The 13,298-nt window shown below is 48.1% G+C and overlaps 1 protein-coding gene across 8 annotated transcripts in view; it reads left to right on the plus strand.

The window, feature by feature from the left end:
* MLPH (melanophilin) overlaps positions 1-13,298 on the plus strand; it is a 122,864-nt gene that overhangs the window by 92,590 nt on the left and 16,976 nt on the right. For all 8 annotated transcript variants that reach the window (XM_077448243.1, XM_077448249.1, XM_077448245.1 and 5 more), the window contains 4 exons: positions 8,070-8,225; positions 8,306-8,398; positions 9,535-9,627; positions 12,443-12,494. In XM_077448243.1, coding sequence (XP_077304369.1) covers positions 8,070-8,225; positions 8,306-8,398; positions 9,535-9,627; positions 12,443-12,494 — 394 coding nt within the window. The remainder of the gene's footprint in view (positions 1-8,069; positions 8,226-8,305; positions 8,399-9,534; positions 9,628-12,442; positions 12,495-13,298) is intronic.

A 13,298-nucleotide genomic window follows, 5' to 3' on the forward strand; every position in this document is an offset into this window, starting at 1 on the left:
AAAACCTCTCGGGCTTTCACACTGGAGTGAAAGGGCCCGGTTTTTTCATGCGCTACACAGGTGCTATTTTTAGCGCTGTAGTGCCTGAAAACCGCCCCAGTGTGAAAAGGGGGAGGGGGGTGGGTAAAGAAAAATAACCATGAAAACTATGATTTTAGCAATAGTGTCAAAAGACAGCCAACATTTCTCCTAAGGCTATTATTTTTTCCCACTGTATAAGTAAATTAAATGTTGAGCCATATCTTATCTCTTTGTCTGTTAAGGTACAGTGCCTTGCAAAAGTATTTACCCCCTTGGCTTTTTACCTATTTTGTTACATTACAGCCTTTAGTTCAATGTTTTTTTAATCTGAATTATATGTGATGGATAAGAACACAAAAAGTCTAAGTTGGTGAAGTAAAATTAGAAAAATATATACATAAAACTATTTTTCAGAAATTAAAAACTGATAAATGGCATGTGTGTGTATTCACCCCCTTTGTTATGACGCCCATAAAAAGCTCTGGAGCAACCAATTACCTTCAGAAATCACATAATTATTGAAATGATGTCCACCTGTGTGCAATCTAAGTGTCACATGATCTGTCATTACATATACACACCTTTTTGAAAGGCCCCAGAGGCTTCAAGAAGCAAGAGGCATGACCCATGCATTAGGGACATACCTCTCCGTACTTTATTTCCCCTTGTAATTACCCCTTCTTCCCTTCTAATGATTCCTATACCATTATTATCTTAACTTTTACATTCTACCCAAATAATCAGGCCACACAGGAGTTGGAGTATAACTGGCCATAGCAGCCTTTTATTAACACTCTTCAAACCAATAACTTAAATAGCTTTATTAAATATATATATATATAAATATATATATCAACTGTTTGGTAACGGTAATTTTAAAAGAACTCCCAGTCAGTTGGTCTTTGACGGTACCACGTTCCCCCATTTAAACATAACCTTTTTCCACCATTCCACTGCGGGACCAACTTTTTCATACCAGGCCTCCGGCCGTTTATAAGCCTGGAGACAACCACCTTCCCGCAATGCCACCAAATCCCGTATTCCAGCCTACCCTTCCGCTGGGATACACCAAAAGGGAGGGCCCATATCCCTATGAGCTCCCCCCCACATTTCCATCATCTGTTTCCTTTTGCCCCATCAAAGACCAAAAGACACCGCCACAGCCCGCAAGGATGACCCCCTTATCCTTAAGGGCCCCTCCACACCCGCAGGGCCCGTTCAATCCCATCTTGCAACCCCAACCCCAAAGGTCCATGCCCACTGCCGACAGATGGACCCCATCCCCCCCGAAGGTACATACCCACGTTAACCTCCAACTCCACGTGGCGCGCCACTAAACCTCCATTACGTTTGAACCTCCCCAAAACCTTGTTAACTTTAATACGGGCTTTGTTAAGTCGGACCACAGACCGTGCCCTCCGCCAGGCCGTGCGTGCTACAATGTCAGACCAGACTATGACCATACCCGGGAAATCCCTCCGAAGCATGAGAAAAACACACTTCACGTCCGCTATTAACTCCCGAGTGGACCTAATCCCCAGGTCATTCCCCCCAACATGGAGAACCAGCACAACAGGGGGCCTATCCAGTCTGGCGTACCAGTGTATTTCAGGTATGACCCTACCCCCCTGCATCCCCGGGATACCCAACCACCTGATGCAAGCCTCTCTACGCGGGATCCCCAACTGACGTCCTTCCGGCCTGACATCTGCTCGCCTGGCACCCCAAAAACATAGGAGTGTCCGAGAATCCAGACGAGGCGTGGTAAACCTCCATCTGAAACGACACCGACAAAATCACACAACCCCCTTACACAAGCCCCCACTCACCCCCCGACACCGGAAAACAGCCTACACCAAGTGCGGCCGAACATAGAACCTGAAACGCCTGGACTCCCACCGCCCAATCCGTTTTTGCCGCAGCCTCGTCCAACCCGCATCTGGCAGCCTCTGTGCCCGCCCCGATGCGGAAGGAGTGCGAAGCAAACTGCGCCCCGTCAAACCCCCCCAACGTCAAACATTTTCTAAACACCGCTATAAATCGGAATCTAGACAGGAAACTCCCAGCCTGATGCACTAACAGTGGACCCTCTCCTGGTGGACGAAGCCTCATGAACTCCGTCACCGCCATCACCGGACATACTTCTGAACCCGGCCATGCATACAACCAAACGTCCACACCTTTCCCCTTCTGTTCCGTTTTAGACCTACGCAGTTTCAAACACACGCAACCCTCCCCCAATGCCACATCCTGACCCAACGAACCCCCACCCCCCAACAGTCTTCGCTGGACTGACCAGCTCACCCACCCGGAAAGCCCCGAAAAAGGGCAAAGGAAAAAGCTGTTCGAAATAGCTGAGCTTCATAAACGGACGCACACAAAACCCCCCAACTGCCGGCCAACCGCCTTCAAAATAACAAAAGTCACCGGCCTCTTTCCGTCCGTCTTCCGATTATTCCTGTACCCCTTCAACGCTTGCCTTACCCAGAAACCGTTTTGTTGCATCCGGTGCTCCCCGCAACTGAAACCAAAATGCCAGCGCCGCCAGCTTCCGTTCAATCCCAGAAACTGACCCTCGCCCCACCATCTGCCTCACCACAACCGAAAAACCAACAGACTATTGTCCGCCCCCCTACCCCCCAGCCCGGCGTCTGCCAGCCGTGAAAAATCCAGCCACTCCCTCCAAACTTTACTGTACGCCGACCAAGTCGACTCGCTCACCGACCACCTGATCCAACCCGCGGCGATCCCCAAAGCAATTGTCCAAAGCCATGCTGGGCAGGGGATCCCCTCTCTCGCCTCTCCCGGAGCCAAGTCCCGAAACCTCCGCCATTGAAATCGAGACAAGTCATCGGCCAGCTTATTCTCCACCCCCGGAACGTGTACGGCATACAGAAATATGTTCCTCTGCAGGCACCGCAGCACCCGGTGGCGCAGCAGCCTGATCACCGGAGGGGAAGAACCCAAAATCCGGTTAATCACCTGCACTACTCCCATATTATCGCAATTCAACCGAATCTTAAGGTCCTGACAGGACTCACCCCACAATTCCAAAGCCACCACCACCGGAAACAACTCCAGCAGAACCAGAGTCTTAGTCAACCCCACCTCTACCCAAGTCCGCGGCCAGGCCTCCGCACTTCACAGACCTTGAAAATACGCCCCGTACCCCGTCGACCCCGCCGCATCCGTCACCAGCTCCAAGTCAAAGTTACTCACCGGCCCATCCATCCACACAGAACGTCCGTTGTAATCTTCCAAAACGTGTGCCAGACCCGCAAATCCTCCCTATGTTCCCTGGGCAATCTAACAAAATGATTCGTAACAGAGACTCCCGCCGTGGCCGCCGACAGGCGTCGGCAAAACACCCTGCCCATAGGGATGATGCGGCAAGCGAAGTTGAGCTTCCCAACTCCGACTGCAGCTTCCTGAGCTGCACCTTCCGCAGCCCCACCAGCTCATTTATCTCCGTCCGGAGTCCCTCCCCCATTCCATGGCGCCGTGTCCAGCTCAATGCCTAAAAACTCAGCACCTCCACCGGACCTTCCGGTTTGTCCGGCGCTAGAGGGACCCCGAACTCCCCGGCAATGTGCCGCACCGTGGCCAAAAGTATCGCACACACATTGGAAGCTGGGGGCCCACTACGAGGAAGCCATCCAGATAGTGGATGACCGAACCCCTCCGGACAAATCACGCACTACCCCCCCCAAGAAAGAGCTAAAGAGCTCAAAACAGGGCGCAGGAGACGGAGCAGCCCATGGGCAAGCATCCATCCACCTAAAACCGATCCTGCCAACAGCACCCCAAAAGACGAAAACTTTCCGGGTGTACCTGCAGCAACCGAAACGCAGACTCAATGTCCGATTTTGCCATGAGAGCTCCCCGCCCAAAATGCCGCACCCAACCCACCGCCGCATCAAAGGAAGTGTAAGACACCGTGCAGGCTTCTGAGGCAATTGCGTCATTCACCGAACCCCCCATCGGAAAAGAAAGGTGGTGAACAAGCCGAACTTGTTAGGGTCTTTCTTAGGCACCACCCCCCCAAAGGGGACACCACCAGATCCGGCAACGGCCGATCCGAGAAGGGGCCATTCCTCCTCCCCAACGCCACTTCCTTGGTCAATTTTGCCGAAACCACCCCGGGATGCAACCGCGCGGAACGCAAGGTCCGAGCCATCGGCGGAGCCTCAGACATGGAACACGGAATCTTAAAACCCACCGCAAAACCCTCCCCCAACACCCACGCCGCCTCCCTATTCGGGTACCCATTTTGGAAAGGACGCATCCGTTCCACCTTCACCGGCGTTGTCCCTCTTCAAAGCAGCGACTGCGCCGCGCTTACCCCGCTTGAAGCAACGGGACATTGCGTGGCTCCCCCCACCTCCGGAACACTCGTGTCGGAAATGACAGGACCCTCCAAACTAGCAAGACCCCCCGTTAAATTGCCAGCACACCCCAACCTTCCTGCCAGCCTGAAGTCCCGAGGCGGGGGTTCCCCCGTCCCCCCCCCCCTGAAAACTGCGACGGCGCCCTCGCCGACGACATCAAGCGCAGCCAAAGGCTGATAGCCCTATGATCCCACCTGATATCCGGCCGACCCGCCCTCCTCTGCCGAAATTGCCCGTCGTATCTTCGCCACGCCGAGCCCCCATAAACCCCATGTGCCCCAAAAGGCGTCCATATAGCAAAAGAGAGCCGAGCAATGCTCCGGAGATTTCTCTCCGATCACGCTGGCCATGATGGCGAACGCCTGCAGCCAGTTCGTTACAGTCCGCGGTATAAGCCTATACTGCCTCTTCTCCTCGCCGTCCTTCTTGGAGTCATCAGGCTCGACCCTATCCAGATTAAATTTCCTAGGGGCAGCAAGGAAAATATCCCCCCATACTCACCCTTGGTGATCTTGTCCCGCACTTCCTGTGTCAGATGTGCCCCAACCACCCCTCATGGCACACATACACCACGCACTTCGCGGCGTCCGCCATCCTCACCACATCCACCCTGGGCACCGCTGCCTCCAACCTGGATTCCCCCCAAGAAGGATTGGAAATGACCGTGTGACCCGCCGGCGGCAGGCTGACCGCCCGCCCCCCACGGACCCACAACGGCAGGCCCCAAAACCACCCCCAGTAGCCCGCACAGCCCCCCCAACAATCCCACACAAAGTATCATCAAAAGCACTATGCGGGAGATGAAAAGTCTTACCTGGCTGCCTGGGTCCGTTCCCGTCAGCCGCCGCTCCGGATGCTCCAGCCGCCGTCCCGAATCTCCTCCTCCGAACCCGATATCGCACCTTCTGAACGCTCTCCTGCCGTAGGTAGCAGAGGCGTGTTCAGCCTGCCGGGCGACTCCACCCCAGCGGCCGTGGATCGACAACTGCTCGTAGAAGCCCGCACACCGTCGTCCCGTCCCCTGGCTCCACTCCGTGCGACCGCCCCCAGCCGACTCCTCACCGGTCCCCCAGCTCTCCCCCTCCCGTCCGCCGCCAAACTTCTCCCATCCAATCGTCCGGGCCTGCCCGCAGCGTCTGGTCGCTGGCGCACAGGCGTGACACTTCGTCTCCCCCGCCGGGTCCCCCCCTGCGGCAAAGACGCCGCGCTTCCACGGGTGACCGCCGTTCCCTCCTGCACTGCCCGCGCCGGCGGGTAGCTGGCTCCATCTGCATCTCCAGCCTCTCTCCCCGAGTCCCCCATGAAGAGGATTCCGCCCGGACCCCCCCAGGCACTGTGGCGCCCGAACGGTATGCAGGGGGAGGGGGGGGCGGCGGGTTCCGTCCCCGGGCTCCTAGGGTGGCGCTGGGCTCTGGTGTAGGGGCCTGGTGAAAACGTTCCGGCGGCCTGGCCTGCCGAGCGCGTGGAGTTGGTACCCCCCTGTAGCCGGCCCCCCTCCCGCCGCGGCGGTAATGGCCACCACCTGGCTCTGCAGCCTGTCCGCCCCACGTGACGCCGCCGCGGCCTGCGGCCGCGAAAACAGCGCGTCCGGATCCGACATGCTATGTCCCGCCGTGCAGAGCTGCAAAAAACCCCCCCGCCGCTAAGGACACCCCCAACCGAGTCCAGACCTTCCCCCTGAGTAAGTCCGCTGAGTGACCCCCGCCGCCCACGGCGCGCATACCGCAAAAACGCAGCACCATCACGAAGCCGGTCCTACCTCTGGCAACTCTCCTGTACACTGAACACCACGCTGCCGTCTCAGCTCCTCCCCTTCCTTTTATCATGCTCCGCCCCCCTTCTTACTTTTTTCTCTCCGCCCTCCCCTCCTTACTTTTCTCTATTTTATTAACCCCCTACGCTCTTCCCTCAGCATTCGTCATGTCCGGCCCTCCACCCAGCCTCTGGCTTAATTCCGGGCCTTTCTCCACTAACCAAACACTGCCATGAAGACCAAGGAACTCTCCAACAAGTAAGGGACAATGTTGTTGAGAAGTACAAGTCAGGGTTAGGTTATAAAGAAATATCCAAATCATTGATGATCCCTAGGAGCACCATCAAATCTATCATAACCAAAGAGAAAGAACATGGCACAACAGCAAACCTGCCAAGAGATGGCCGCACACCAAAACTCATGAACCGGGTGAAGAGGGAATTAATCAGAGAGGCACAGACAAAAGGTAACCCTGGAGGAGATGCAGAGTTCTGCAGCAGAAATTGGAGTATCTGCACATAGGATGTCAATAAGCCACAAGCTCCATAGAGTTGGGCTTTATGGCAGAGTGGCCAGAAGAAAGCCATTACTTTCAGCAAAAAACAAAATGTCACGTTTTGGGTTCGCAAAAAGGCATGTGAGAGACACCCAAAATGTATGTCTGGCTAAACCCAACACATCACATCACCCAAAGAACGCCATCCCCACAGTGAAACATGGTGGTGGCAGCATCATGCTGTGGGGATGTTTTTCAGCAGTCAGAACTGGAAAACTGGTCAGAGTTGAAGGAAAGATGGATGGTGCTAAATACAGGGATATTCTTGAGCAAAACCTGTACCACTCTGTGTGTGATTTGAGGCTAGGATGGATGTGCCCCAAGTGTGTGCATTGCATGCATTTGGTATTTTCGTCTCTTCTCCATTTGTTTGAGTGTGCCGCATTTGGTGTGATGGCTAGGTGCTAGTCGCCACATGTCAGGTAAACTTCCTGTGGGCACAAAGCATCACAACCGGAGCATGTAAACATCCCCATCTGCTGCCTGTTGCAGCTTAAGGGGGGCAGTTGGCTGGCAGGAAAAACGCAACTCAACTATATATATATATATATATATATATATATATATATATATATATATATATATATATATATATATATATATATATATATATATATATATATATATATATATATGCTGTATATTGTTTTATGTTTCAATAGTTTTTATTGTTTTAGGAAAACAGGTAAAGAAGATAATTTAATGGAACAACGAACAATCCTTGTCTGCTCCAAACATGTAACAGGGGAAACATACAAATGCACGGCTTGGTAGGAATTGGTGAGGGCCATGACGCATAGGTTAGGTTAGGTCTGCCGTAGGGCCCTCTAACATACATAGAGTTATATCTAAGGAAGGACATCAACTTATTATAGAGTACTAATAAAGCGTTTAAATAACATAAACTCTAAGGTTGCCATCCTGCTAACCACCTTATGAAACATACATATGGGAAAGAACATGGACTCGGATGCATAACATTACTATAACATAATCACAATGAAATAGTATCGATGACAATAATGCCTCTTACTGATATTGTGCGATAGTTAGGGCACTTGCAAATATCAAACATTGTAACTGTCCCATATGAGGGACCATATTCCCCAAAATATGCCCAGGAGAGTCTGGATTACAATAAAAAAAGGGGGGGTTAGGGGGTACAAAGAGGGTTACAGAAACATGGTGCCAAGGTTGGCTCAAAACAAAGAGGAGAAGTGTATATTGTTTTCATACTGTTTACTTCAACATGTATTTATCATGCATTATTTTTTAAGTGACTGTTTGATATTATGCTAACGAGTGGGATTGTTTTGCTCTCATTGTTCCTATGTTCTGCATTCCATTTCAGGTGTACATGGCAGCAAATAAAGCATATGGCCTGGAGAAGAGCCTGCAAGAGCTGGAGGAGAGAGCTCTACAGAGTGGAACCACAGATTCTGAGCTTTCAGAATTGGAGGTCAGCGTGGCATCTGCCATAGCACAAGTGCAGCAAACTGAGAGCGAGGTGAAAGTCAAAACTGAGCTTGCTTTTTTGAAGAGGCTTGGAGATTAGTCTCTAAATATAAGTTTTCTTTATCATTTTAGGTGTCAGATATTGAATCTAGGATAGCAGCTTTGAGTGCAGCAGGACTTACAGTCTCACCTTCAGACAAAGCCAAAAGGAAGTCTAGCCCTCGGGTAAGATTTTAAAGAGGTATTAAAGCCTCCTCAGCACTCCATCCCCCGACTCCCCTGCTAGCATGACTCTTTCATATTTAAGGGCTGACTTAACTTCCCTGCTAGGACATTCTACCTGGTCAAGTTCCCTCAAGTATGCAGATCAGCCTTCCTGGCCTCTGCCCACTAACTTCTAGAAGTTTCTCCAAACTTCCAGCCTCAGGGGAAGGTACCAGAGGCCTACCTGTATGAGTCACCCAGTCTGACCTGCAATAAACCCTGACCCAGTTTCCTGACTCACACTTATCATGAGTCATAAATTTGCCTGCACTAAACTAATAGCTCACTAGAGGGTGCTACAGTAGGATTGTCTTGAAGTGAACAAAAAGAGTGGACCAAGCACCAATAGCCGCCTATCCTGTACTGAGATCGAAATCAACTCATAAAACACAGTTATGTAAACTCAATGGAATGTTTGTTCTGTTGCATTTTTGGCATCCAAGTAATATCATTCAGCCATCCCAGGGTAAGCTTGTAAATTTTATGGACTTCTACTTTATATGCAAATTATAATGTACTATATTATAGTATAATTTAGTATAATATAGTATAATATTGCTAATGTGGAAACAGAACTCCTTTTTAACTACATGTCAATGCCAATACTACAGTGGGCACTATGAGTAAATATAATGATAATGTGAATCTATTGAAGATTGCTGCACAAAAATGTTGTGTATTTAATTATATGTAAAATGTTTATAAACTGTTTAAAAAATATTTTATATATTCATTTTCCGCATAGCTATAATATATATATAACACAGTTGTGAGATATGCTCTCATTAATAGCCTGCCTAACTTTTAGAGAAATATTGCATTTAAATGTGTTTTGTACAAAGTTTAATTGATTAAAGTGTGTGTTACCCCAGCATTTCATATTCCTGATATTTAAATTTTATACTGAATGGGTTGTTTTACAAGGTGATTGTTTGTTTAAAGTCACTTTAAATAGATAGATAGATAGATTAGATAGATCATTTTGAATAAAGTAAAACCTACGACAGACAGATATACAAAGATACATGTTATGTACATATATTTGATTGTAGAGTTTGTACTCTGAATATGATGCTGTTTTCCATGCTGTATTGTAGGCTGTTGTCCCCGCCTTATCCAGAAGTACGGAACCATTTGTGTCTTCACCCCCAGAACAACCCATCCTCACATCAACTCCAAGTGAAGTAAAGGTTAGCAACATTCCTTATTAGTAAACGTATTTGTTGTCCCCCACACTACCAGGTAGTAAATATAAAATGCGATAAACTCAAAAATAAGTGTAATAAGTGAATAAAGCAAAAAATATGATTGTGGAAATGCTGCAATACCTAATGTGTTCACAGTACACGTATAATGAATAAATGGTAAAAGAGTGGTTTTGCAAAATTCCTTTATTACTTCAATGTTCAATCAACCATGCACCTTGATTACAATAAATCAATAATTAACAAATACTGCAAACCGCCGTAGATGTACGTCGGTACCTTGACCTAGAAATACCCCTGATGAAGTCACGGGACGTGACATAACACGTAGGGTTTGGCTGGAGTGGACAGGAAATGACGTGAGGAGGAAAATGCAGGTGTTTTAAGCTCTTATGCGATTTGAACCTTATTTTGATGTGAGCATCCACTTTTTAATAATCTTTTAATAATTTTTTAGTCTTTTAATAAATGGCTATGTTTTAAATGATTTCACACTATGGGAGGCATTCTATCTATTACATTCCCTTATGGTTTGGAGTTATTAACATTACTTCAAGAACCTGGATCTTGGAACCAATACAAAGGAGATAAGGGGAAGAATACACTAGGGAAGGATAACCAGACCATTAACCTGTTCCTAAGGCTTTGTCAGGACCTGGACTTGAACCTGGGACCTCAGCTGTGTTTGGCAATGAATCTTCTCAATGAGCTATCTAAGATGCTGGAGGGCACCTTGTCAGATCCTTTAGACAACCCTGCCTTGTACCTTGATTTCAGCTGAACCTTGAACTTTTTGCTCCTCCCACATACTTCCTGATATAAGCCATGTCTTTGCACTTTCTCCTTTCTCCTTGCCAGAATTTGTGCTATCTCCAGCCTGTATCTTGCTCCTGTCTTCCCTGCTGCCGTTCATATTTGCTACTGCTCGTTATTGACCCTTGGTTTGTTTCTCGACTATGCTTCTGCCTGGTCCCCACCTGCACCTGCAACTACTTGTTATGACCTTTTGGCTTGTTTACTGACCACGCTTCTGTTTGATCCTTTGAACCTACTCATCCGCTACTGAACCCCAGCTTGCTCACCTCCTGGTGAGGCGATCCTGAAGACCTCGACCCGGTGCTAAATCCATCTCCACCATCAGGAGCTCTGGTGAACACCAGTTAGAACTTAGACTCCGCACCTCAGGTGAGCCTGTGTCATCTGCCAGGGTGACTGGCTGTACACCTATCCTGCTGGTCAGTGGTAGTCCTGCAACTGCTATAGCAACTGGTCTTCGAGCCTGACCCCCGATGGTGACATGCTTTCTATATACAGCTATGAGGTGTGTGTTCTGTGAGCACTGAGGTTATTAATGAAAGCGCAGCGATCATTGCAATCTTCACAAAGAAGGATTATACACTTGTATTTGAATTGATCACTGGGACACTTTTTCAGTTTATTGAACATTTTGGTGTACTTCATTATTTATTTTAATATTCACCATTTGTTAATTATTGGTTTATTGTTATCGAGGTGCATGAGTGATCACACATTGAAGTAACAGAGGAATTGTGCAAGACCACTCTATTACCATTTATTCCTTAGTAATCAGTCTTATTGTGTTTTCTGCAGTATATGCTGAGTGCAGTCATGAAAGATTCATTTTAGAAGTTGGTGGTCTCTAAATGTTCACTAATATCCTTAAAATGATTACTTATTTCATACCTGCAAAAAAAGTACAAGTGTAAAAACAACCAAGTCAGTCTTCGGTTCTGTGTTACTGTGTGTAAAATTGAGGAAAGGAAAGTGACCCTTAGCTAGGTGCACAGGGCACTACTATGCAAATGCATTCACGGCACATTTTTGCACTCTTTTATTTACTCAAATATTTTAGATTAGACTAACTGATTATCTGGTTGGGACTTTAATGTGTGCAGACTACTACAATAAATCTGTGCTAGAACTCTGTCCTATTTATTTTGGATTATCCTGAAACCTCTGAACCATTCTCCTGTTTCAAGTTATTCCACAATAAGTTCTAAAAGATATCCCCTAGACCAGTGTTTTTCAACCTTTTTTCAGTCGAGGCACCCTTTAACATTATAGACAACCTCAAGGCACCCTTTTTAATTATGGACAGTCTTGAGGCACCCCATTCTAAAATGTAAAAAATTGTTCTAATAGTTTTACACAATGCAGCAACATCCACACTTAAGACACCCAGCGTTAGAGGTGATTTATTCTTCCAAAGCAAATACACTTTTGCAAACTGGTACTGACTCGTATTCCAATGTTTCTCTTCTCCTTCAATTCCTCTCCATCAGTCAGCTAATGTTTCCCCAGGACTGAGGGAGGGGGGTTGAGGGGGGTCAAACAAGGATGCTGTGGAGGCAACAGACATCCTCCTTATTAACTGAAGATGTCATTGGTTGTTAGGATGCCGGTGTCTAGAAAGTCAGAATGGTGCATAATGAAAACCCGTGGCTTTGTGTAACTGAAAGTCAGGCTTCATCCACCTGTTGGTTTGTATACAATTTTTGACCAATTTTTAGGCATTTTGCCAAGATACCCCCTGAAAAAAACTCAAGCCACCCTGGTTGAAAAAGGCTGCCCAAGACTGAGCCTGGAGCATGGAACCATGCTTGTGGCCGGCAACCTCTGTACTGGCAAGGGAGACCTGGGGATATTCTCTGTGGCCACTCCGGGGGTGAACATTACATATGCATTGGAATAGATGTGCAAATAATTCCTTAAAAAGGAATTAAAAGCTTAAAAGCTTCCATGTTTTGAATATATTTTCTATCTCATTCTGCACTTTTAGATCATGTCAATGCAGCAAGCACTTCAAAAGAAGTTTGGTATAGATATGGAAGGTGAGTGTTTTAAAAAGTACCTTTTTTTTTTTTTTTTTTTTATAAGCTGTGTCTAAATATTTTGCTCACTGTCAAATGTAACTACTTTAATTCTAACCCGTGTGTCTGATAAGGACAAGCAGGCAGAATGAAATTAAGGGGCCCGGCAACCCGTCGATCACGGGCTACCAGTCGATCCGTGGGTAGGTGACAGGGAACAGGTCTGTGCCGCCGACCCCACCTCCTACTGCTAAATGCCGGTCTCTCGCCTTAGCCCCTTCCGCCGAGCTTTCGGTACTCCTCTCTCCCTCCTGCCTCCTCCGTCGCTGTCATCAGTAAAGAGCGGAGAGCAAGAGGCAGCACTAGCACGGGATGCGGGGCGGGGGGAGTGTAAAGCACCCCTGATCCCTGCATTCTGAGAGCAACGCATTCCTGATACCTGCATTCTGAGCTCAACGCACCCCTAAACCTTGCATTCCGAGCTCAACGCACCCCTGATCCCTGCATTCTGAGCACAACTCACCCCTGATCCCTGCACTCTGAGCGCAACGCATGCCTGATCACTGCATTCTGAGCGTAACTCACTCCTGAATTCTGCATTCTGAGCGTATCGCACTTCTGAACCCTAATTTTTGAGCATAACGCACTCCCAAACCCTGCACTCTCTTGTAATACTTTCTTTATGTCCACTGCATTTGCAATCTATGTTTGGGGTTAATAATGTATCATCACCTGAGTAGATCACAAAAGCCTTTGTGTTTTGAACACGGTGCAGGAAACACACATGGAACATGCCTTTCTGGCCCGAACAACAGGACACTGTGC

The sequence above is a fragment of the Lithobates pipiens genome, unplaced genomic scaffold, assembly GCF_037356315.1.
Source record: "Lithobates pipiens isolate NorthernLeopardFrog02 unplaced genomic scaffold, aLitPip1_a1.2 Scaffold_22, whole genome shotgun sequence".
NCBI lineage: Eukaryota > Metazoa > Chordata > Amphibia > Anura > Ranidae > Lithobates > Lithobates pipiens.